This window comes from Heloderma suspectum, chromosome 1 (assembly GCF_057233095.1).
Source record: "Heloderma suspectum isolate Gila_16-S chromosome 1, 16-S_ref, whole genome shotgun sequence".
Classification (NCBI taxonomy): Eukaryota; Metazoa; Chordata; class Lepidosauria; order Squamata; family Helodermatidae; genus Heloderma; species Heloderma suspectum.
The window spans coordinates 286,641,180-286,666,934 of NC_139458.1; the positions used below are offsets into that span (position 1 = coordinate 286,641,180).

The window sequence follows — 25,755 nt, forward strand, 5'->3', positions numbered from 1 at the left end:
AGCCACATTACCCCTGAGGAATTTTGACTCATTTTCTGCCTATTTCAGGTTGAAAGCTGTGGTAATGAAATGTTTTACAATGGAATTTATTTTCTGGTTACCTATCACTAGGACAATAAATGGATAATACAGTGAATATTACACTACCAAATTGCAACATCACTGTTTTTGACATTTTCTTGTATATAGTGTCTGTAGAATTTGCAGAGATGGAACTGAGGCAGTATATTAATATATAATTAATATAGTAATATCAGTTTAGCAGTTCAGAAAAAGAAGGCAATTAGCCTCAGTTAAATATCTAAGTGTATAAAATATAGAAATACAATTTTCAGAATATCAAGGTTGTTTTCTGAAAATGATAGAGCCTAAATTATTGCCTTACAGATTTGTTTTGCTCTTAGATTAGGGACTTTGTAATAGCTAAACCTTGGTTAATTTTGAACTGGAGAGTTTTCGTACTCATATAAACCTTTCATATGCAGCAATACATTTCCTAAAGGCAAAGAAGACATATTGGTGTGGGCTTCAAAACATTTAATGTTTTTTCTCTTAAAAACAGATCTGCCGACTTCAACGCTACCTTCCAAATAGAAAAGGTCACCTGAAACTCTTTTCTGATCAGCCTGTAATGTTCATATCATATTCTAGTCAACCACCCTGCAAGAAACTGTGTGAGTTGGTGCAGCTTTGTGGAGGGAAGGTGTGTAAAACACTCCGTCAAGCTAAAATCTGTATTGGAGAATGCAGAGTTGGAAAATATGTGGACATACAGTGTTTATCAGAAAGATGGATTCTAGGTAAGAGATCATTTTTATTTTTTAACGTAAAGCTATAGTTGTGTTTGTACCAACACTTTAAATAAACATATCTATACTTGATGCACACCAATGCTAATTGAATCATCAGTGTACAATTTGTACTTAGATTCACACATCTAATTTCTCCTACACCAGGAGTAGGCAACCTTTTGGTCCCTAAGGACCACATGAGGCAAAGGGTGGTAGATCCAGGGATGCACACACCTGCTCATGTGCATACACATCTACCACACACCCACTCTTCCCCCACATGCATGCTACCTTGCTGGGCAGAGATGGGGAGGCTTACCCCCCCCCCCATGTGCTGAGATCACACCTCCTCCCCGACACACCCTGTTTCCCAGGAGAATCAGGCTCCCGCCACCCTTGTAGTATATTTTTAACTCCATACTACACTCAACCTCAATAGAGCAAGTTAGGCGTGCTGATGACTGAACTTTACTTCATTGGCACTTGAGCACACTTCACTTTTTCTGGATTGAACAATGCAGGAATGTATGGGACTTGACAGCGGGATTAGTTTTAACATTTTAAATATTAGGACAAATGACATACCTTAAAGTTTAAAAATCTATTGATTCTGTATTAATTCTAAATAACATTCTTTATTTTCTCTCCCAGATTCAATCACCCATCACAAAATCTGTCCTCTTGAAAGCTATATGTTTCAGAATAAAGTATAGCATACATAGGATTATTCATTAATGCCTCAATCTTTGGACTTCTTCTAGTATATTGAACAATGAATACTTTCAGGCTCCACTTTATTAATGTAATGGCATGAAACAAGTTCAAAAGCCAAGCTCATTGAAAAAAACATGACTCCAAGAACCTGCAACATTGAGGTGGGGAAGGAAGTGAGCAAATCACACCCATAGTACAATCCAGGTAAAATTACTATCTGAACAGTCATTGAGCATCACATAGAAATTACATTGTGTTTGGCCTTACATTATCATTTTAACTCACTGATGTTGTAAACTGGGCTGTAAATAGATCTATCTGATGTTCATGAAGTCAAGACCTATAAAGTATGAAGAGATGAATTTTCAACTTAGCATATATTTTTATTCTCTATAAACAGAAAAACTCATACCCTGCCTTCATACAAACTTTTCACAGAAATGCCAATCTACAAAAAGACAATAGAAATTGCTATCTACAAAAGATGCACCACCCTTCATAGGCAACCATATGAACCCGTTTATTAGAGAACTTGCTGCCAAGATAGCAATATATCCTGGACTGAAATAGAAATATTTTAATAAAAAGTGACATGTGAACACATGGTTCCCAGTAAACAGTAGAATATTATTTTTAAAATTATAGTTAAAAGTCTTTATATCATGGTCTTCTAGCCTGCTCATAAATGTTTTACACAGAAAAAACTGTCATCACTAATTTATGTAACCGAACATTCCAAATGGATTTTCTCATAAATTCTCTTGAAATGAATTTCAAGTTGTGTACAGGGCAACCTCTTGGGACAGCTGCTCAGTTTTATTAGGCACATATGTAACAGATTTTACAGTGAGAGACTAATAAAGATATTTACAACAAATGTATTTAAATGAGAAGAGTCTAAGTCATCATTGCTTTCAAAGGAAAACTTCTACTTGCTTGATAGGTGTACGGAAATAGAGGTTTTTATGCATAAACCTCCTTGTTACACATCTCCTATTTTAGCTACTAAGAACATTTGTCCCAGGTATAATCGAGAAATCAGTAGTCATCAGAGTGTATGCAACTGGTGCATAGGCGAAAGATTTTTCCAATATCTATTTGCAAAAAATCCTCAAAATAATCCTTCACAAGTAGAAATCTACTCCTGCATGTAATAGTAGGGGCCATTTCACACATCACACAGCAATCAGGCTTGTCACCAAGTGTACAAACAGAATCATATCTGTACAATAAATGTATTTTCAAACATCTATTTGTGGCATTCACAGTTTTAGTTTAAAATGTAATGTGTGAAAAGAGAATACTGGAGGTGGTGTTGCTCTGTACATCAAAGGGGATAGTGTCAAGCAAACTAAAAATCTTAAAAGGGAAGACTTCTCCACAGAATCACTGTGGATGACAATACCAGGTTCAAAAACTAATGTAGTACTGGGGACATTCTGTTGTCCCCTGGACCAGAATGCTCCGGGTGATGTTGAGATGGAAAGTGAAATCAAGGAGGCATCCAAAAGGTAACTTTCCATCGTGTCAGAAAGAAACAGTTGTTAGACCGCTTCTGAAGAAGCCTTCCCTTGACCCCCTAGTCTTCAATAATTATAGGCCATTAAGTAATTTACCATTTGGGGGCAAGGTAATTGAGAAGGCAATTCTCCAAGCAGTCTTGGATGAAACTAATTACCTGGACCCATTTCAAACTGGCTTCAGAACGGGATAAGAGTTGAGATGGCGATGGTCGCCTTGGTGGATGATCTTCGCCTGGGAATCCATAGGGAGAGTGCATACCTGTTGATTCTTTTGGATCTCTCAGTGGCATTCAGTACCATTGACCATGGTATCCTTATGAATTGCCTGAGGGAGTTGGGGGTTGAGGGCACTGCTCTGCAGTGGTTCCACTCCTTTCTCTCAGGATGGTTCCAGGTGGTGTCACTCGGGGATAGTTGTTCCTTGAAAAAGGAACTGTTATGTAGAGTCCCTCAGGGCTCCATGCTACCCCGATGCTGTTCAGTATATACATTAAACCACTGGGAGAGATCATCAGGAGGTTTGGGGCTGAGTGTTATCAGTATGCTGATGACACCCAAATCTATTTGTCCTTAACATCTTTATCCAAGGAAGGTATGATTTCTCCAAATGACTGCCTGAAGTCAGTAATGGGCTGGATGAGAGAGAACAAGCTGAAGTTGAATCCAGGTAAGACAGAAGTGCTAATTGTAAAGGGTCCTAATTCAGGTATTGAGGTATGTCAACCAGTTCTGGATGGAGTTGCACACCGTCTGAAGGAGCAAGTTCACAGCTTGGGGGTGCTTCTTGACCCAACCCTGCTCCTGGTACCCCAGGTAGAGGCAACGGTGAGAAATGCTTTTATCAACTTTGGCTGATAAGCTAGCTATGCCCATTCCTGGAACATGTGGATCTAGTAACGGTGATGCAGGCGCTGGTAACCTCTAGGCTTGATTTCTGTAATGTGCTGTACTTGGGGCTGCCTGTATATTTAGTTCGGAAACTTCAACTGGTACAAAATATGGCAGCCAGGTTGGTCTCTGGGACATCCTGTGGAGACCATATTACACTGGTTTTAAAATCTTTACACTGGCTGCCAATTTGTTTCCGAGCAAAATATAAAGTGCTGGTTCTTACCTTTAAAGCCTTACATGGTCCAGGTCCAAGGTACTTTAGGGAGCGCCTTCTCCCCTACATCCCAGTCTGCCACCTAAGGTCCTCTGAGGGCTCTCTGCTGCGGCTGCCTAATGTGAGATTGGCAGCCAGGCGCAAGAGCACCTTTTCCTTCGCCGCCCCTCAGATATGGAATGACCTGCCGGTTAAAATGCACCTGCTGACCTCTTCTAAGCGTTTTAAGCAGTCATTAAAGACACTATTATTCCGGCAGGCCTTCCCTTGGTAGAACTCTTGTTCCTTCTGCTGACTTTTGTATACTGTTTTTAAGCTGTGTTGTTTTAAGCTGTGTTGTTTTATTGTTGGATTTTTCAAAGTTGTTTTTAGTTATATGTTGTTTGTATATATTGTCCATATGCTGTTATGTAAATGTTTTTTAAATTCTGTATATTGTATTTTAATGTATAACTTTTGTAAACCACCAGAGAGCTTCGGCTATGGGGTGTTATAGAAATGTTAATAATAACCCCGAAGAGAAAGTGTAGTAATGGATGTCTTCAATTTCCCTCACATTGAGTGGATAAATGCATGTTCCAGTCATAACAAAGAGATTAAATTTCTCAATACCCTAGAACAGTTGAACATGAAACTGACCAGACGGGAGGCAACATGGGACTTAATCTGAAGTGGTGCTATCCAAGACGTAGTGTGAGATGTGAGTGTTATTGAACCATTGGAAACAGTGACCACAGTGCTATCAGATTTAATTTATATTTAAGTAGAAAATTGCCAAGGAAGTCCAACACAGTCACATTTGACCTCAAAAGAGGACACTTCTCTAAAATGAGGGAACTAGTAAAAAGGAAATTGAAAGGGGAGGTTCAAGAGGATTAGATCTCCAAAATGCTTGAAAGTTACTCAAAATCACAATAATAGAAGCTCAGCTAGGATGTATACCACAGGTCAGGAAAGACAGCACCAAGGCTAAGACCAGCATTTGTAACAAGCACTGGCAAGGAAACTATTAGAGAAAGAAGGCTGCCTTCAGAAAATGGAAGTCTTACCCAAATGAGAACAAAAAGGAACACAAACTTGCACAATGGAAATGCAAATAGATAATAAGAGATGCAAAAAAGTATTTTGAGAAGCATATCACTAATAATACCAACAATAGTAACCCTTCAACAATAAAGAAATCTTCAAATACATCAGAAGCAGGAACCCAGTTATGGAGGTTGGATGATAACAAAGTTAAGGAGGTATTAAAGGAGTTTTTGAGAGTGTCAATAAACATGTGGACAGGGGTGATCTGGTAGACAATGGTCCAGTTCACACAATCGCTGGTGATTAATAAGCCACGGTGGCTTGTAAGCCACCCTGCATGTGCCGGTTGCATGCTGGCTGGTTTTACATAATTAGCCTTGCTGGCATGGATTCTGGTGATATCCAAACCTGGTGAGGTGAGTGGTTGAGTGATTAACAAACCACCCAGAACAATGGCCTGTTTTAGGGTTGCTGGGTGGTTTGTTAACTACCCCAACCACCACCCTTCCCAGGTTCAGATGTCACAAAAAGCCATGCCAGTGAGAGTAATTATGTAAATCTGGCTGGCACGCATAGGGTGGCTAAGCCACCGTGGCTTATTAACCACCCTGCAATTGTGCAAACCAGGTCAGTGTTTACTTGGACTTCCAAAAGGCTTTTTGACAAAGTATGTTATCAAAGACTCTGTCCTGACCAAATGTAGCACTCATGAAATAAGAGGATAGGTCCTCTTGTGGATTGGTAACTGGTTAAAGAACAGAAAGCAGAGAGTAGGACTAAATGGTCAATTATCGTAATGGAGGGGTGTAAACAACAGGGTCCTACAAGAATCGGCATTGGGACCTGTGCTTTTTAATTTGTTCATAAATGATCTGGGATTGGGAGTGAGCAGTGAAGTGGTAATGTTTGCCAATGACACCAAATTATTTCGGGTCGTTAAAATAAAAAGGGATTGTGAAAAGCTCCAAAAGGATCTCTCCAAAGAGGGAGAATGGGTGTTAAAATGGCAAATGTGATTCAATGTAAGCAAATGTAAAGTGATTCACATTGAGGCAAAAAAATCCAGCTTCACATATACACTCATTGGATACGAGCTGGCAGTGACTGACCAAGAAAGTGATTTGATTATCTATGCTCAATAGCATCTACAGCTTTAAGTGTCTAGAAACTTGAAGCAGGAAGCTTCTTTTGCTCCAGTTCAACATTGAAGTCTGCCTACGTGGCCTGGAGGAGGATACGTTTCTTGCCCACCTTCCCTTAAGAAGAACATATTTGCAACCATTTCCATTTTCCAGCCGTTGAGAGAGCAATTTATGGTACCTGGAAGGGCATCTCAGGGTTCATAGGATATGGTGGATTCCTCCCACCCCAGACTGTCGACACAGCTATGACCTCAGAGGGGGAGGGGGAATCCAAGTGGGGATTGGATTTCCCCACCTAGTCACTGTGGAAAGCTCCATGGCAGCCCCTCTTCTGAGATTGCTCCTCCTCTGAGATTGGAAGATGGACAGGGAGGGAGGAAAGGCGTGACAGGAGAGGGGAGGCATGGATCTGCTGTGTGTGCTGTCACCACACACAGCAAGGTAAGGAAACTAGACGGGCTGAGAGACCTGGCGCTTGCTGGCAGGGCTTTGGATGGGCGAAGAGCTCTGATCTCAAAGCTGTCTGTCTAAAGAACGCCAGTCCCATAGGATTGCGGTCTAAGCCTGCCTTTGGGGTTCATGAACCCCAATTTGAGGTATAGGAAATGCACTAAACTTGACTTTCTAATACAACCTCAATACCAGCCAATAAAACTTTTATCATTTTTCTCCCCTGTTGAAAATAATGAGGATGCAGGATGCTCTTTCAAGAAACTTCTATAAAGGTATCCCATAAGCTGTAAGATAAAACAACTAACTACTATCTAGCCTACAAATAATGCCAGAAGTAAAGGGAGTTAGGCTTCCAAGTAGAAAGCTCCATGTAGGGGCCGTGTTATTCTTTCTTAAATAAATGAAACTGTTCCGCGACCTTTTGATTATACATAGAATAGGATAACTTGACTGCAGGGTATACGTCGGTGCTTCTATACAACTGTCTTCCATAAAGTTTCACAAAAGCTGAAGGCGTTAGTACTTAACCTTCCACCTAACTGTGCTTTCTGAATTGAAATGACTGTTATTCGAAGACAGTATTCTTAATCCTGGAAGCCATATACTGTGTGGAGATCCTTTCCATCATAAAACAGGGCCTTAAAACAACTTCCTTCCATCCACAGCAGCTGGTAATAATAATAATGAGATTGCCTGGGGGTATTTGATGGCAAGGCTGAAAACTAATGATAAGTGGGTGAAGTTGACATCTCATTTGTTGCACAGAGTTTTCCATTATAGAGGCCTGCAGGCAGCATATATTGTGGATAACAAGCTTGTAAATGACCACACTGGTGCTCATGTAGGAGGCATCTGCAGCAGCTTTCCTGGGGCAATGGGTGCTTTGGTTTTCTTGTCTTGTTCTAGGCAAAACCTTTGATGCTTTTAATAATTTCAATATTTAGACTTGTCAAAACTTTTAAGATATGTGCATTGTGCAAGTGTCAGTCTGGAATACCTAAATCATATGATTAGATGTTGCTATTACATATTTGAAGTCAGGAAGCTGTTAAATCAAATACTGGTAAGTTCCTAGTTGAATGCCTAAGCATTTTGTAGAGACAGACATCTGAACTGGTGGTAAGCTTTTGGAGAAGTCCTTTGAGCAGCCTGGCATGGTCCCACCTTGTTACAGTGGGTATTTTCAGCAATATCATTTTGTAGCAAGAGGTACTTGTTTGAACATCTCCATCCCATTGCTGTGTACCTGTCTACAGATGTCTTGGAACAAGGTATTTGAAGGAATGGGATGTTTTGACCCCACTCATGTATAAGGTGTATACAGAAGCTTCCCCTGATGGAAGTCATTTGCCTTTATAGTGGTTTTGAGTGCCAATTTAGCTTACATTTACAAGGAATCAGGAAGTACTTATCAGGATAAAGCCTGGAAAATTTAAACAGGTGTGCATCTGACCTCTCTCTGCTTTCCTAGACCTAGGCCCAATCTACATGGCTGATTAAGTGTGGAGCGATAGCACATTGGGGTCATTCGTGACAGATGATGCTGTGGCCAATCTGCAGCAACCCCACAGCTTCCCTCTGGAAAAGGCACATTTTCACAAAGTCGTATGAGTGCGTTGTTTTCCTTAAATGCAGCTCCTGCACAGTTCTGCTGCACTGTGCCCTGTCCACCAGCATTTAATCCTGGATGTGCCTAGTGGTGTTTCTGCAGCCATCCCCTTTCCCCCTCCATTCCCTCTTTTTCCCCATTAGCTGTAGGGCGTTTTTGGACAAGGCTTCCTTTCCCACCTAGCACTACTTTGCAGTAGCGGTGTTTCACCCTTTCGCTGTATCTCTTTTAATCATTCACTATATCACAGTAGCACTGTTTTCACCATTCACAATGTCACAGTGGGGAGAGGCAGAGCAGTGGGCGGGGGGAGGGAGGCTGTCTCCACGGACCACAGGAGCGAAGGCAATGAGCTCTCGCCTGCTCCAGTGTGGGGTTTTATCCCTTGCCTTCCTCAGGGAGGAGCAATGGAGCAACCATTCACAATATCGCAGTAGCCTGTTTTAATCTTTCAAAATATCCCAGTGGTGGATGAGAGGGGAGAGATGTAGGGTAAACTACAGGAGCTTAATTCAGCACTTCCATTAAACTTCCCTGAGCAGGGGAGTGTGGACAGGGGCAGGGAACAAGCCTCTCTCATTCGCTGAGCAGCATCTATGTGGTTGATGACGTTCAGTTTTACTTGCTGGACTTGACCTACTCAACCCAGAAGTATGGCAGTTTTGAAGTGCCCCATGAAAGTGGGTTTTAGGTAGTGTATACTCTACTTTTCTTGCCTTGTATGCTGCTGACGGACCAAAGCGATATCATGAAAATCCGGATATAACCAGAAAATGCTTCAAAACCATTGCCATGCAGATTCCCCCCTAGATGGAGCAAGAGAGACAAGAGTAGTTAGTGTCTGAGTTTAATGTTGCAATTAATGTTGAGACACATTCATAAGTAGTTTCTGAAATCCTTATGATGGTAGAAACTTTTTCTGTACAAACCTCCCTACCCCAAATGATTAGGGAATAGTATGGAAGGATTCAGACAGTGGGAGAAAAGCTGTGGTCCAGATATTCTAGGGCAGCCTTCCCCAACCTAGTGCTCGCCAGATGTTTTGGACTTCAACTCCTATCAGTCCCAGCCAGCATAGCCAATGGTCAGGAATGCCGGGCGTTTGGGGCCAAAACATCTGGAGGGCACCAGGTTGTGGAAGGCTGCTCTAGGATTTGTGTTTTACAGCTTTCATTCATTAAAGAAAACCTGTGTGTGTGTGCGCGCGCGCGCCCTGTCAAGCAGGCACTCCTGTGCTAGTAGGATCTTTGACATATTTATGTCAAGGAAGTTCACCCATCTCTGTCCAGGCCATTTCCTCCCTGTTTATACTGCATTTTAGCGGGTGTTTGTTTGATATTTACATGTAAATATTCGGTGTCTTCCATTACACCATAGGCATAATACCACATTCTGAAAGTCTATAAACACTGCTATTTCCAAAATTGTCTCATAACAATGAGCTCCTTAATTTCTTTTTTCTACATAATTTGTTAGTACATATGATACTGAATGGCATTCTTCATTTTTCTTAGAATATTGTGTACTTTTTTTCCTTGCTACCTGAAGCTGTGATATTTTACAGGATATCTGCTGTGATACAAACCAAAATCCGTTCCAGATACAGTTTTGAAAAGTGAATGTTCCATGTACACTATGAAGTATTTGCATGTATTTATTGAATGTTTTATTCATTTACAGCATTTTTACCCTCCCCTTTAGCCAAAAAGGCCCCCAGAGTGACTTGCAAGGATAAGAAGCATGACAGCCCCTTCCCTCAGGCTTATAATCTAAGACACGACACAAGAAATAAGGAATGGGGAGGGAGAGAAGATTTATATAATTAAAGTAGTTTTAAAATCCTATTTGAAGTGATGGTGACAGTTTACTTCTACTTGCTTTCATCCTGACAGGGCAGTTGGTTCTAATGGCCTCTGTGAGGGAAAAGGGAATAGAACTCCCTATTACAATATTTTGAATGCTCAGTGCATTTAGAGTGTAATACTATATAGCCCTCATACAGCACTTTTCAAGCATTTAATGAGCTTCACATATGTTCTCTTGATAATCCTTACAGCAGTTTTGTGAATTAGATTAGTATCCCTATTTTGCAGATGGGGGCTGAACCTGAGAGGATTTGTTTGTTTGTTTGAAACATTTATACCCCACCTTTCCTTGGAGAGGTCAAGGCAGGAAATCACAAGAATAAAACTTTGAATTAACCGATTCAAAACAACCCTTACAATATAACAGTAAAACATTAGAGCAGCAGCAAAAAAAAAAAAAAAAACCCAAAAGAATGTAGCAGTAAAAATTATTCAAAATCCAGAGGCAGTTAAAAAAAACTATTTTCATTTATTATGTTTATTTCATTTATTACATTTCTAGAATACCCAATAGTCAAAGCTCTCTGGATGGTTTACAAAGATTAAAGCCCTCAAAATACAATGTAATAACATAATTCAGTTAAGACAGCAACTGACAGTCTAAATGTCTTCCTAAAAAGGTTCAGTGTAAGCAAGTGTAAAGTAATGCACCTTGGGGCAAAAAATCCCAACTTCAAGTATAGCCTGATGGGAACTGAGCTAGCGCTGACTGACTAGAAAAGAGATCTTGGGGTTGTGGTGGACAGCTCAATGAAGATGTCAACCCAGTGTACAGCCACTGTAAAAAAGGCAAACTCTGTGTTAGGCATAATTAGAAAAGGAATTGAGAATAAAACTGCCAATATCATATTGCCCCTATACAAATCTATGGTGCAGCCACACTTGGAATACTGTGTACAGTTCTGGTCACCACACCTAAAAAAAGACACTGCAGAGCTGGAAAGGGGGCAGAAAAAGACAACTAAAATGATCAAGGGGTTGGAGCATCTCCCCTATGACAGAAGGTTACAACAACTGGGATTGTTTAGCTTGGAAAAAAGGAGGGTAAGGGGAAACATGATAGAGGTGTACAAAGTTATGCATGGTGTGGAGAATGTGGATAGGGAGATATTTTTCTCCCTCTCAAAATACTAGAACCTGGGGTCATCCTATGAAGCTGATGGGTGGGAGATTCAGGACAGCTTCTTCACAGCACAAAGTTGAACTATGGAATTTGCTACCAAAGGAAGTAGTGATGGTCACCAATTTGGATGGCTTTAAAAGCAGGGTGGACAAATTCCTGGAGGAAAAGGCTATCGATGGCTCTGTGCTACCTCCAGTACCAGAGGCAGTGAGCCTATGTACACCAGCTGCTGGGGAACATGGGTGGGAAAGTGCTCTTGTGCTCATGCCCTGCTTGTGGGTTGCTGGTTGACTACTGTGTGAACAGAATGCTGGACTAGATGGACCCTTGGTCTGAACTAGCATGGCTCTTCTTATGTTCTTATGAGTATGTCATCAACATAGAGAACAAGGTATGTTTATGCCAAACGTTAGCAGGACTTGGAATACGTTCACTGATGTTCACAGAGCTCATGCACAGCGACAGAAAACAGTATTGCATAAGCAATGGCTGTGTGAACCTACCCTTCCATACAGGCTTCAACCCTCTCCCAATGGCAACATCTCAATGTAATTATGCACAAAGATTGTCAACTGCAGAGTTGGAGGGCAGAATGCTGCCACTTCATGGCAGAGGATTTATATTTTCTCTGACATTGCCCAGGCAACACACATCCAATTACAAGAAAAATGTCACTGAAAGCAGAGTCTGGGAAGCACTTATGTTTTGTTCCCAGTAAATTCCATATCTTATTCAAAATCTTTTTATAAATGCAATAGTGTTTTATATGTTTTAATATCCCATATAAAACCTATCAGAATGCTGGATGGCAAAAAAGGAAATTAGTTGGACACTCTTGGGAAATAGCACTAGTGGTATTTTTCTATGTTGGTCATACATTCATTCCAGAGAAGTAAGCCAAGGTAACTCTGCCTTATGCACAGGGCTGATTCACACATAAAGGCATTCGCATGATTATTCAATACTTGATTAATGGTAATTGAATGCGTGAACTACTCTACCAAAACATTTAGGATGGCATGAAAATGTTGCTTAAGTTAGATCTGTGATGGCTTATTCACACATAAAAGCCGTTGCTTGATGCTGTAGCCATCAAGTGATGAACATGAATGTGTGAACTAGTCCACAATAGTAAGACTACCACCAGTAGTAAGTACCTCATCGGCCGATCAGTAGCATTGCTGTGGGTGTGGACCTTTACAGAAGTCAGTGTCAAGAAAAATATAACACCTGTGAAAATTGGATGCGTAGATGCTGTTTCCATCCCATGGCTGGTATGGGAGTATTTTGGGGATGTACAAATACCTCTCTCTTTCTCTTTATTTAATAGATTTCTAGCTTTGGGGGATGAAAAAATTCTTAATGCAGATTACAACATGCTTCAAAATACAAAATAAATAAACCATAAGAAGGCTAAACAATATTCAATATATAAATAATTAAAATAACAAAAAGATAGGAGATAGTATAATAAGATATGCAATTTTATTATGATTATTCCTTTATAAGTGCACTTCCTGCAATCCTCTATGTAGTTACAGATCAGAGAGTGATAATGAATAACTATGGCCAGTTTTGATGCTTCAATTCTGCCAGTCACATATGCATGGAGGGGCAGCACATCAATCCACATACTAATCCCCCCCAACGTCATGCATATGAGGTGCCCTTTTTACTATTTATTTATTTCATATCCTGCTTTCCTCCAAGGAGCTCCAAATGGTGTTCTCTGTCTCCTATTTTATCCTCACAACAATCTTGTGAGATAGCTGAGAGATAGTGACAGATGCAAGGTCACCCCTGGGCAAGCATCATGGCTGAGTGGGAATTTGAACATGGGTCTCCTCAGTCCTAGTCTGAGATCCTAACAAGTTTAGATGCTACAGTAGTAATGTTGGAGTCACTTTTCTATGGTTTTAACCCATGGCGCTGCTGTACTGTTTAGAAGTCTGGCACCCATGGGTGAGGCCATTTGTGCCTGTCCTTCCTACCTGATCATTGCCATGGATCCTGAAATGGTAATGATGGGATCCATGCATTTGGCCCCACTCATGTGGCACTGGGCCCTTAGAGATTGCAGCAACATGGGCGGAATGAAACATCTAATACAAGTACATCCATTTCTCATGATCCCTCCACCCACTTTTCAAGGACGTGGGATCCCAGGAACCTGGTGTATGTACATATATCCCAAGTCACATATTGCACACAGCTGGAATGTGCAGCACGCATGCCTCCTGTCACATCGCATGTATGGAATGACCAGACTTTAGAAATCTGGTTCTGATCTCCATGTGTGCACTATATTGCAGGTTATTGGGGTAAGACACTATCTCAATATATTATAAGTTATTGTTCTTTGTTTCCACATGGCTATCTTAATATCATCCAAAATTAAGGTTATCAGTTGTAAGTGACTGTAAAAGCATGCAAATGATTGTGGCTACATCTTTTTAACCAAAAGAATAGCTATAAATAGATAGATAATGTCTGGGATCTCCACAGCCTAAGTGCCACTAAAAATAGTCCTTAACATTTTCCCACTTCATGCTTTCAAAAAGAACATTCTCCACTTCCTTTCTCGGAGCACCCTTGGGAATTATGCTAGAGCACTACTGATAAAAAAAAAAAGTATATTAGGAGAGTTACAAAAACATGGTTAACAAACTTGATAACAGCTGCTACAGAATCCATTGAGAGAGGTCAACTGGACCAAGTTAACACATTCCAAGTCATCATTCACACCAAAATGTCTAACCCAATCAGTTCTCTTCAGCATGAGTTCAATAATAATTTCACTTTCAAACATTTTATTTTATTAATGGATAGCCACAGAAGAATATGGATTCCTGTTCATGCATTTTAAGAAATAAAGCAAACTAGGCCACTAGAAATTGTCCCTTTGCAATACTGTTATGCTCATAGCCTTCCTGGGGCATTGGCCTGATTTCAGCAGTCAGCAACATTGTACTTGTTTGCTGCCTATCTTGTTTACTTGTACAAGATAGTAATAAACTGGTAAACAGACAATAAACTGGTAGTTTATGCACAATGGTGATGTTTGCTAGAGTTTTCCCTGAGAACAGACTCCTTGGGGTGGGTGAATGCATTCTCATTGATGATGATGATGAGACATATCAACTGACTAACATCTAGCACACCCTGCTGGCTGAAACAGTAAGGGGAAAAAAAGCAAGAAGAGGTGTAAAATTGGATTGAAGAAATTTGGGCAGATTTCATTTTAACTTTCAAAAGATACACGCTGCAGCATCACATTGTTATGTAAATTTTGCTGAATTTGTTTAGGAGAGGGACCATGAAGCTCAGTGGTACAGCACATGCTGTGCGTTCAGATGGTCCCAGGTCCAGTCCCTGGCATGTCAAGTTGAAAGGACCAGATAGCAGATGATGTGAGACTGCTCGCCTATGACCTTGAAGAGCCACCACTGATCAGAACAGACAATACTGGGCTAGGTGGACAAATAGTCTGACTTGGTATAAGGCAGCTTTCTACATTCCTTTAATACACTATACCTGTCAATATTTACAGGGCTCAAAGTAATGGCAGCAACAACTGCAGCTACAGATGTGCCACTGGTGACTGAGAGCTAGAAATAGGAAAAAGCAGGAAATAGAGGGACAAGACGGAAATAGCTCATAGACTTCCAGTGCAATCTCGTAAGAAGCATAATGTAAGATTATGAGGGGGAAACGACACGACAAGAATTACTTGTAGAGTTTTCGCAGTACTGAAATGCAAAAATTAGGAAAATATACCCAAGCTGTTTTGGTTGACATTTTCATTTTTTAAAAAATAGGTTGGTATACTGTTGAAAATTTATTTTTATTGGAAATCGTGTCTTAAGATATATGTTGATAAATGTTATGTCAAAAGCATATAAGCTAAGCCCCGTCTATTCTTTTAACTATGGTTGAGATCCTTCATGCTTGTGTATCCTGGTTTTCATTCATACCCTGGTGTTCACCTGTTTGCACTGGTTTGCTGTTCTTTATAGAAGTACATTGGAATGAAGTACCAATATTCTGGTAAGAAGTGGCTCACAGCTGTGTTCTGAGAACTTCAGCAAACAGAGTTATGGTGATCAAGCTTAAGATCAACACCATTGTTTCCTGAATCTCTCTGATTCAGTAGTAAGCTAACAGGCTATTAAAAGTAAGGTATTAAACCCTCCATGCTGGCCTTACATAATAAAAACACATCATGTAGATGTGGCCCTAAGATGGTAAAAGGGTTGTTTTGACAGAAAAATGTTGATTTGAATCTAAGCAGGAAACTACAAACAGAAAAGAGAAGGGGGGCATGAATAGGCAAGAGGGATAATTGTCCTGAAGATTGGAGTGGGTGGAGGAGTCTGTACAAGAACATAACATAAGAACATAAGAGCCCTGCTGGATCAGACCAAGAGTTCATCTAGTCCAGCATTCTGTTCACACAGTGGCCAACCAGCTGTCGACCAGGAAATCACAAGCAGGACACAAGAGCAACAGCACCCTTCCGCCCATGTTTCCCAGCAGCTGGTGTGATTGTTGTTGTTGTTTATTCAGTCAGTCGCTTCCGACTCTTCGTGACTTCATGGACTAGCCCACGCCAGAGCTTCCTGTCGGCCGTCACCACCCCCAGCTCCCCCAAGGTCGAGTCCGTCACCTCCAGAATATCATCCATCCATCTTGCCCTTGGTCGGCCCCTCTTCCTTTGGCCTTCCACTCTCCCTAGCATCAGCATCTTCTCCAGGGTATCCTGTCTTCTCATTATGTGGCCAAAGTACTTCAGTTTTGCCTTTCATATCATTCCCTCAAGTGAGCAGTCTGGCTTGATTTGCTGGAGTATGGACTGGTTTGATCTTCTTGCAGTCCAAGGCACTCTCAGAATTTTCCTCCAGCACCACAGTTCAAAAGCATCTATCTTCCTTCACTCAGCCTTCCTTATGGTCCAGTTCTCGCAGCCATAGGTTACTACGGGGAATACCATTGCTTGAACTATGTGGACCGTTGTTGTCAGTGTGATGTCTCTGCTCTTAACTATTTTATCAAGATTTATCATTGCTCTCCTCCCAAGAAGTAAACGTCTTCTGATTTCCTGGCTGCAGTCAGCGTCTGCAGTAATCTTTGCGCCTAGAAAGACAAAGTCTGTCACTGCCTCCACGTTTTCTCCCTCTATTTGCCAGGTATCAATCAAGCTGGTTGCCATAATCTTGGTTTTTTTGAGGTTTAACTGCAACCCAGCTTTTGCACTTTCTTCTTTCACCTTCGTCATAAGGTTCCTCAGCTCCTCCTCGCTTTCAGCCATCAAAGTGGTATCATCTGCATATCGGAGATTGTTAATGTTTCTTCCAGCAATTTTAACTCCAGCCTTGGCTTCATCAAGGCCAGCACATCGCATGATGTGTTCTGCGTACAGGTTGAATAGGTAGGGTGAGAGTATACAACCCTGCCGTACTCCTTTCCCAATCTTAAACCAGTCTGTCATTCCGTGGTCTATTCTTACCGTTGCTACTTGGTCGTTATACAGATTCCTCAGGAGGCAGACAAGATGACTTGATATCCCCATCCCACCAAGAACTTGCCACAATTTGTTATGATCCACACAGTCAAAGGCTTTAGAATAGTCAATAAAACAGAAATAGATGTTTTTCTGAAACTCCCTGGCTTTCTCCATTATCCAGCGGATATTGGCAATTTGGTCTCTAGTTCCTCTGCCTTTTCAAAACCCAGCTTGTACATCTGGCAATTCTCGTTCCATGAATTGCTGGAGTCTACCTTGCAAGATCTTGAGCATTACCTTACTGGCATGTGAAATAAGTGCCACTGTTCGATAGTTTGAACATTCTTTGGTGCTTCCCTTTTTTGGTATGGGGATATAAGTTGATTTTTTCCGATCTGTTGGTCATTCTTGTGTTTTCCAAATTTGCTGGCATATGGCGTGCATCACCTTGACGGCATCATCTTGCAAGATTTTAAACAGTTCAGCTGGGATACCGTCATCTCCTGCTGCCAGTAACTATCTTACTTAAAACCAAAAGAAGCTGCAGTGTATTAAGGTTAGGATCATAACGATGGGAGAGGAAAGAGCAAAATGGTATAATGAGACAACTACACCCAGACCTGTTTCTGCACCTTTAAATACTCATTTTATTTTATTTCTTAAATTTGTTGACTGCCTTTCCCCCTAAAAGATGCCCAAATAGCATAGAACAATCACTGCATCCAAGTTTCCATTCCAGTCCCTGACTATAATTGGATATTGTCCCAAATTAGTGGTCTGTGGAAAGGAGGAATCTGCCTCAGGGACAGCAGGTTTACAGACAAATATCCTTTGGATTCCTTGACTAAAAACAACAAATAAAATTGCTGCATTAAGCTGCTTTATATTCTTACAAATCATTGTTTATATAATTTTAACCACCACCACCACCCCACTTTGTTTCAACATACTTTTGAAAATATAAAAAGAGAGTCCTAAAAACTTTGGTAGTTCTTTTTCTGATTTCAGCAAAGTTCCACATTAGAAAAAAAAATGAATGTAATGTTTTAATGAATCAGCCCCATCTTTTCCTAACTTAATTGGCAGAGGCGCAGTTTAAGATGCTTTGACACCCACATAATAGGGCACAGGAGTATACAGGCCACCAGTGGGTTTATAATCTAGCTGGGATTGTGTGGAGCTGCTGATTGTACAAAATTGCACCTCCACAGGTGAGTATTTTTGAGCTGCCCTGATCTCTGTATGAATCTTAATAGGAATCAAGTGGTAAAGAAGCACAGTTCCTTTTTAAATTGCACTATGGACCTTGGGTTTGGATCCAAGGATGCCCTCCCATGAACAGAAGGCCACACATACAAAAGCCTGTTGCTTGAAAGCGCTTCTCCATTCCTACCACTGAAATAAACACACACACATACCTAAAGTGACACACGTAACAAAGTTAAAACATTATATACTGTAGGTGGCCCAGAAACCTTAGATTCTTCAACTCTCCCCACCCCCACCCCTTGGGCTACTTGTCTGAAGCTTTCCAGTGCCCTCAATGCCGCTCTGCGGAAACAGATAACAGCTCAGTGCCCTTTTCCTAAATCCATTTTAGTATTGGATGAGTGAGCAGGTTTATACTTCTGAGCTGAAGGCATTCCAGACTCAGTTATATTTTAACTTGTGGCAAACTGAAAAGGGCAGGGCTTCCTATTTCCCCTACTCCAAGGACTAAAAATACCTGAGCAGGATGGCATACCTAATAGCTATGGGTAGCTAAAGCAGCTGTTTCTCATGCTAAAAAATAGCTAGGCTAGGCCCCAAGTGGCTCTGTCCCATGCACTATACTATGGTGAGCAAGCTCCTCTTGTTGGAGGAGGAGGATGGTGGACATCTAGTTCAGGATGGATCCAATATATGGCTTCAGGAGGACAAAACAACATAAATTCAGTATGTCTGGCACAAGCTCTGTACTGTGTGTGCAATACGGGTGTGATGTATCTACTTCTAAATAAACCCATACAGGCTTACTCAGAAAGGCTATCTATCCATCCAGAAAAGTTTTGCTTGTCCGTCTAATGTGTTTGTAACTTGCCTCACTAAAAAAGAAGAGGCTTACATCATAAAACAACCATAGAACAGTAAACACCCACACAGTTTGGGTGTGTTTGTAACCTCTCTTTGGTGATGTAAAAGGGGTAACTGTGGCCTGAGCAACCAGTCTAAAAAGTTGTAGGGTTATTAAAATGTTAACTTCTTAAAAATATAACTTATTAACTTCTATTCATTAATAAGAGTTAATAAAAATGAAGTTCTATTCACTTTTGATGCCCCCCTGGCAAATGGTTTGGTGTAGGACAGTATCATATTTCTGGAACCGCAACTTACATGTTCGTCTTATTCAGATACCTAGGAAAAACTATTGGGCACTATAGAGTTTTTAAACTCTAATTTAATGGTGGAACCATTGTGAGAGAAATCTGGAGGTGAGGTAGATATCTCTGATGATAGAGATAACAAACTTGGACATTTTAGCCCAACTCAGGCACCATTGCCTGAACTTGTAGAGCGAGGCAAGCAGCCACCCATACTAGCCCCACTGTCAAAATCCATGAGTGAGCTGGCTGTACCTTTGGGAAGGTCTGACGGGGGAGTCTAAGCGCAGTCAGCTGAACGTACTTAGAATCCTCCCCCTGATCAGGAACACTGATAGTGCAACACACCTTCCACTGTATCCTTATTGCTTGGTTCTGCTGCCCTCCACGTTTTGGAGGGGGAAGGTCTGAAGCAGGGAGTCTGCTTTATGCAGTTAGACTCCCTGCATGATTGCACATCCTGTGCAATCAGGATTCTAAACCGGCTAGGCTCTCCACTTCAGGCCTTCTTCCCCTAATGCATCCCATCGTTGGGATAATGCATCCCATCGTTGGGATCCCATCATTCCCATCGTTGTGTGTCTGGGCAACTGGGAAGCAGGGCCAGAGAGTGCAGTCCTACTCTTGCCTTCATGCGATTCTAATCGTATGGGAGGTGAACACTGTATAGCGGAGTTAGAAGAAGGGGGGCCTGTGGGCCACAGACAGCCCCCCAAGACCTGTCTGTAAGCCTCTCAGACCCCCAGCATCTGCTGCTGCCAAAAAAAGAGAGCAGAAATGCTTTAGGAATGCGCTCTATGGTTCATTTCATAGAAGCCTCATTTCCAGACCATCCTAGGAAGCAGTGTTTGAAGGGTCCTGGCTGCTTCCTATGACATTTTAGGAATGAAGTTTCTATGGCAGGAACCATAGAGCCTGTTCCTAGAGCATGCTTTATTTTTATGGCAGTGGTGGCAGAAAGGGTTAAGTAAGCGAGTAGGTATGTGTATGCGTGTGAGTGGGGGGAAGTGACGTGAGTGAGAATATGTGAGTGGGAGTAATTTGTGTGTGGGGAGGGGGTCATAGGGGGACCCCAGTCCCTGACAGATTACTTCTAAGGGAAGGGCACACAAGTAGCCCAACCCTGTCTTAAACTGAAGGCTTTTCAGCATTAGAATGCATGTAAAACAAGCACAGTGGGAGTGAGTGGTGTGTGTGAGTTGTACGTGAATGTATGTGTGCATGGGCGTGCATGTGCAGCCCGTGCCACCCCGGCAGACACCTGATGCAGCCCTCGGGGCCAAAAAGGTTGTTCACACCTGCTGAACAGGGTTACTATGTTTGAGATTATATCCCACTCTTCAGTAAAAATACTCAGGTTGTATGACAATAAAATTGGACTAAGAAAACTACGAAAATCACGAAAAAGAGCAGGCTAAAAACAATTAAACTTTTATTTTGTTTATTTATTGCATTTATATACTGCCCAATAGCCAAAGCTCTCTCTCTCTTTTTTTTATTAAAAAGGCCTGGCTTTCTGGCGTCAAAAGGACATTAGGAACATAAGAAGCTGCCTTATACTGCGTCAGACCTTTGGTCCATCTAGCCCAGTATCGTTGACACTGAATGGCAGCAGCTGTCCAGGGTTTCGGAAAGGAGTCTTTCCTAGCTGTACCTGGAGATGCCGGAGATTGAACCTGAGAGCTAATAGATGCAAAGCAGGTGCTTCACCACTGAGCTTTGGCTCCTCCCCTTTGAGGGGAGGAGCCAGATAAACATCCCTTGGCAGAACATTCCACAGAGATAGTTTTACAGCCAAAAGGGGTGGGAAAAGGTGGTCCTTCAGGTACCTATATTAAACACATACATCCATGCTTCCCACCTTTCCCTTCTCTTCCTAATCCCCCATCTGAAATCTGCCATGACACAAGGGCCATGGTACTTTTCTGGTCTTCATGGTAGTCTGCTATTTTAAATTTCCCCCAACTGGAAACAATATCCACTGGTGTCCCTGGCAAGTGATAAGGCAACAGCCAAATGGGCTGAAACCTGGGTCAATTTTATAGGAATGTAGCATTTTGAACACAGGCACACATTTGATACAAAGAAGGACAGAAAGTGCTCTGACATTTTAGAAGTACCCTGGTTTGTTACCTTCCGCAGACAACAGCCTGAAGTACATATTGTGCTTCTGGAGACGACAAGAACTTATGCCGTAATAAACAGACTGCATCCCCAAAACAGTTTCCCATGTCCTTGATTCAGGGACTGAATAATAATTTAACAGCTTTGCCAGAACTCTGCTTTTCCAGAATGGAAAGTTGCTGAAGTGGAAAGCTTTATCTGTTGAATTTCTGCCTGTCAGTCAGCTGTACAGGAGCTCTGCCAGAAAAGAAAATGTAGGAGACCCAAGTTTGAAACCCGCTTAGTTATGAATCACTGTTGAAGACCTTGTAGTGCTTTATGTGTGCACATTTCTCTCTCTCTCTCACACACACACACACACATACATCCCTACCTCACATGAGTTTTCTGAGAAAATTTTTTGGAATCCATCTTGAGCTCTTAGGTTATGAGATGGAAAAAAAACCTAAGGAAAATATGTGAGAGCAATGCTGTGCTAAGACTTGAACAGCAGTGCTGTACTAGTCCGTAACAGCAAGGAAGTACTATCTTAGAATTACAGCTTAGAAGGGGGGTTAATATATGCACATCTGATATCTCAGCCATGGTATATTTGTGTCTCAAGAAGCCTCCGTTTACACAAATGCTCCACCCATCCTTATGGTGGATGGGGCCATTGTGAGACTGTCACAGCTTGTACAGTCTTAGCAACTGGTTTTCAGCACTGTCAATGTGAGGATGCCCCAAAGGAAAATGTAACTGGCATTTCCTGAGGTTTTTTTCTTGCATCATTATTTGTCACATTTGTATCCTGTTCTGCCCTTCCATGGAGAACTACAGGGTAATGTGTGTGGGATTTTAACCTTGCAACATAGATTAGATTGAAGGACAGTGACTGGCCCAAGGAACAAAGGAAGCTGCCTTATAACAGGCCCAACTGTTTGTCCATCTAGCCCAGCATTGTCTACTCTGACAAGCAGCAACTCCTCAAGATCTCAGGCAGCAGTCTTTCCCATCACCAGCCACCTGAACCTTTTGAACTGCAGATGCCAGGGATCTAACGAGGGAGTTCTGCATGCAAAGCATGTGCTCCACCACTAAGCTATGGTCTCTCCCCAAGTTATCCAGTGAGCCAGTTTACACAATCGCCAGGCAGTCAACAAGCCAACATGGTCACATGCCAGCCCAATTTGCTTAATTACCCTCACCAGAACAGCTTATAGTATTATCCAAACCCAGCGAGGGTGAGTTGCTGCCATGGTTAACACACCACCCCAGACCCCTAAAACAGGCCATGGCTTCTGGGTGGTTAATTTACCACCCAACCACCCTCGCCAGGTTCAGGCAACATGGTCAGCTGTGCATGGTGAGCTGACTCAGTATAAGGCAGTGAGGGTAACTGAGCAAATAAGGCCAGCATGTGACCACCATGGCTTGTTAACTATGCTGGCAATTGTACAAAACAGGTCAGTATGTTTCTTAGCTAAGCAAGAATTTAAACTTGGGTCTCTCAGCAGAAGAATGCCGCTTTATCCTCAGTTACACTACACTGGTTCTCACAGGAACCCTACCAGATTTGGAAAAGAGGACTGTGTGAGCCACATGACACCATACATGAATAATGATGTGACTGTTTTGAAAATGTGCATTGCTGCTATAGATCAAATAATCCTCAGCGAATATTGCAACAGATTGCAATTATACCCCCGTACCCCCCCTGCACAACCCAAGGGACCTTCCTTCTCCAGCTAATGGATGATTCTGCAGTTTCAAAAGAACTGGAAATTGGACCCAAGTGTTCTTGCTGGAACTGAAAGGTATGCAAGCTCTCTGCTGCTGCTCCTTCTCTGGTTGCTGCTTGGAGCCAGGCTAGTCACTCTTCCCCTTGCTGTAATATTCTTCCTGAGAGGCTAGGGGTGCAACCTCACAGTGGCTCTTGGTCTTCTGGGTGGGACTCCAATTTGCTTTCCTTCAGCAATCATGGGGTTAAAAGGGGGCAAAGTAATGCCATTTTTAAAGGCTATTTTTGTGATAATGGGAAAAAATCAGTGGCAACAACCTTGTTATTGTCATATTTGTGCCAAGGTGAAGCCAAATCTGTTGGGTACAGAGCCTCCCTCAGGTTGATAAAAAGCAATAGTTGGGAAGGACTTTTGTGCAGGAAGGGGTCTAATGAAGGAGAGCAGGATGAATGAAAGGAAAGATGCAGCTGCAACCATCTGCTAAAACAGATTAAATTGCTATGATTTTAATGGCAGACAGAAATTCAACAGGCTCAATTCTCCACAAATCCTCCACATCAATTCAATGCTTAATTTCTACCTGCCTGTTATGAAGCCATTAAAAGCACAATAGCCTTGCCAGAAGAAGAAAAGCCAACCTGTTAGAGAAATCCTATGTAGGTCTACTCAGAAGTAAGTAGGTCTACTATGTAGGTCTACTCAGAAGTTCCACTGAGCTCAATTGACTGCATGGATCACTGTTATGTAATATAAATTGCAGGTGTGTGGCCCCCAATCTAGATCAGATCCATAGCACTGGGAAAGAGTTAAAGCCCCCTACCCCCACTCCCAGTTAGGGCCCTTATCTGGCCCCTGAACTTGTTCTAGAGTAAAAATGAGAAGTACTCTTTCCTTTGTGTGCTGTTCACCATAGAGGTGAGCTGGTATTGAAAACATTCCATTACTGAGCCTAGAGGCCAAAACAGACATTACTGGAAAGACGTAGCTAGGAGCTACACTTTTCAAGTAATGTCTGTTTGGGCCCTTAGGCTCTGCACTAGAATGTTTTCAGTACCAGCAAATGCCCTGGTGACTATATAATGAAAAGAGTAATCTGAGGAGACAGTCCATGAGGTCTGTTGCCCCTTTTAATTTCTTGGATTTATAACCTGCTCTATCCCGTGGGCTCAGAGTAGTTTACAGCCTTTTTACCGAAGCGCTAACACTACCGCCCCCACGGGGCTCACAATCTAAGCAATTAAATGACCTGGAACGCAAAAGAAGCCAAGTTAAGTTTAGAAGAGATGTTGTAGGCACTACCGTTTTGTGTGAGCGTACGTCTCTCTCTCACTCACACACCAGGAACAGCCCGTATCACTCGACCCATAACCGGTCCCAACATCCATAAAAAAGACAGCGCTGTTTGGAGGCAGCTATTCGCTGAGCAGGTGCGACGGTGGGGTGGTCCGGCCGGGGCCAGCACCCAGTCCTAGCTGTGGCTGGGGTCTCTAGCGCTCTGTCGAGCAGCGGATCTGCACTTCCTCAGCAGCGGCACCTGCTGCTAATGGCAACTGATCTTTGGCTAGGGCGGGGTCCAGAGTTGTCCCCGGTGTGGGATCTCTTGCGCACTTTTAAATCCAACCCGGCCAGACGGTGGCCCACTTAACCAAGCCGCATTCCCCGCTCCCTTGGCACAACTTTATTCCCCGGCCCCAATGCGTGTAACAACACCTGCGGACAGCTCTCGAGCGCGCGCAGAGTCTCTGTCTGAACACGAGCGCTACTCCACCGCCTCCCAGCCAGACACCTACGCCAGGCAGGTGGTCGCGGCCGTCCGCCCAGAAACCCGTGTCAGCGCTTCGCGCCGCCGCGGAGCAGGCGGGGACGAAGAGAGGCGGAGACACCGAGCTTCTGAGGCGGGCTAAATGCTCGGCCGGGTGCGGCCTGCCCAGCCTCCGGAAGTCCCCCGGCGGCCACCAGCGAGCGAGGCGGAGCCGCCTCGTCGCAGCGCCGTGTTCTTCCTCCCCTCCCTCTCGCCCGGGCAATATGGTGGTAGGTAAGAGTGAGGGCGGCGGCGGCGGCGCTTTTTGAGGCGAAGCTGTGAGGGAGCGAATGAGCGTGTCGGCAACTCTCTCTGCCTGACGCCCGGGCCCCGCCCCGCGCCCCTCCCCTCCCCTCCCCGCGCCCGCCCATGCTGCTTCCTGCTTCGGCTACCCGCGGGCCATGCGGCTGAGCGCCGAAGCCGTCCCCTTCCCCCGTCTCGCTTGGAGCCCGAGGGACAGGAAGAGAGGCGCCTCCTCCTGCTGCAGGTGGCAGCGGCGTTGCTGGTGAGGGGAGCGCGCGGCGGGAGCCCAACACGTAAAGCAAAGCACATTCGGCCAAGAAGATGTTGCTGTCTCTGGTGCTCCACACTTACTCCTTGCGCTACGTGCTGCCCGCCGCCGTGATGATGGGCACAGCCCCCACCTACGTGCTGGCCTGGGGAGCCTGGCGCCTGCTCTCGACCGTGCTGCCCGCCCGCTTCTACCACGAGGTGGATGACCGGCTGTACACCATCTACCAGAGCATGGTGCTCTTCTTCTTCGAGAACTACACCGGCGTACAGGTCAGGGCGGGCTCCAGGTCTTGTGGGGCTGGTGGCAATGTGCCGTCGTTGGGACTCCATCCTCCTCCTTACCCCACCTCCCGCCCCACAGCAGGCCCTGTCCCAGTTA

At 43.1% G+C, this 25,755-nt stretch overlaps 3 protein-coding genes across 26 annotated transcripts in view; 2 read left to right on the forward strand and 1 right to left on the reverse strand.

The window, feature by feature from the left end:
• MCPH1 (microcephalin 1) overlaps positions 1–5,800 on the forward strand; it is a 156,223-nt gene extending 150,423 nt beyond the window's left edge. For all 5 annotated transcript variants that reach the window (XR_014786585.1, XM_084826774.1, XM_084826777.1 and 2 more), the window contains 2 exons: positions 563–800; positions 1,443–5,800. Coding sequence is in view for 4 of the 5 variants with exons in the window: in XM_084826774.1 (XP_084682900.1) it covers positions 563–800; positions 1,443–1,504 (300 nt within the window). In the remaining variant the exon portion in view is untranslated. The remainder of the gene's footprint in view (positions 1–562; positions 801–1,442) is intronic.
• Positions 1–25,755, reverse strand: part of ANGPT2 (angiopoietin 2) — a 139,824-nt gene that overhangs the window by 113,928 nt on the left and 141 nt on the right. For 6 of the 20 annotated variants that reach the window (XM_084826795.1, XM_084826793.1, XM_084826800.1 and 3 more), the window contains exons 1-3: positions 10,883–25,744; positions 9,083–9,172; positions 1,773–1,845 (exon numbers count right to left, since the gene is read on the reverse strand). The gene's annotated coding sequence lies outside the window, so the exon portion shown is untranslated. Of the gene's footprint in view, positions 1–1,772; positions 1,846–9,082; positions 9,173–10,882; positions 25,748–25,755 lie in introns of those variants that run through there. The other 14 variants (XM_084826790.1, XM_084826784.1, XM_084826783.1 and 11 more) reach the window with 10 other exon arrangements.
• The window catches only part of AGPAT5 (1-acylglycerol-3-phosphate O-acyltransferase 5), a 40,056-nt gene continuing 39,550 nt past the window's right edge, over positions 25,250–25,755 (forward strand). Inside the window, exon 1 of the mRNA XM_084826802.1 lies at positions 25,250–25,646. Within this exon, the coding sequence (XP_084682928.1) occupies positions 25,428–25,646 (219 nt within the window). The 5' untranslated portion in view covers positions 25,250–25,427. The remainder of the gene's footprint in view (positions 25,647–25,755) is intronic.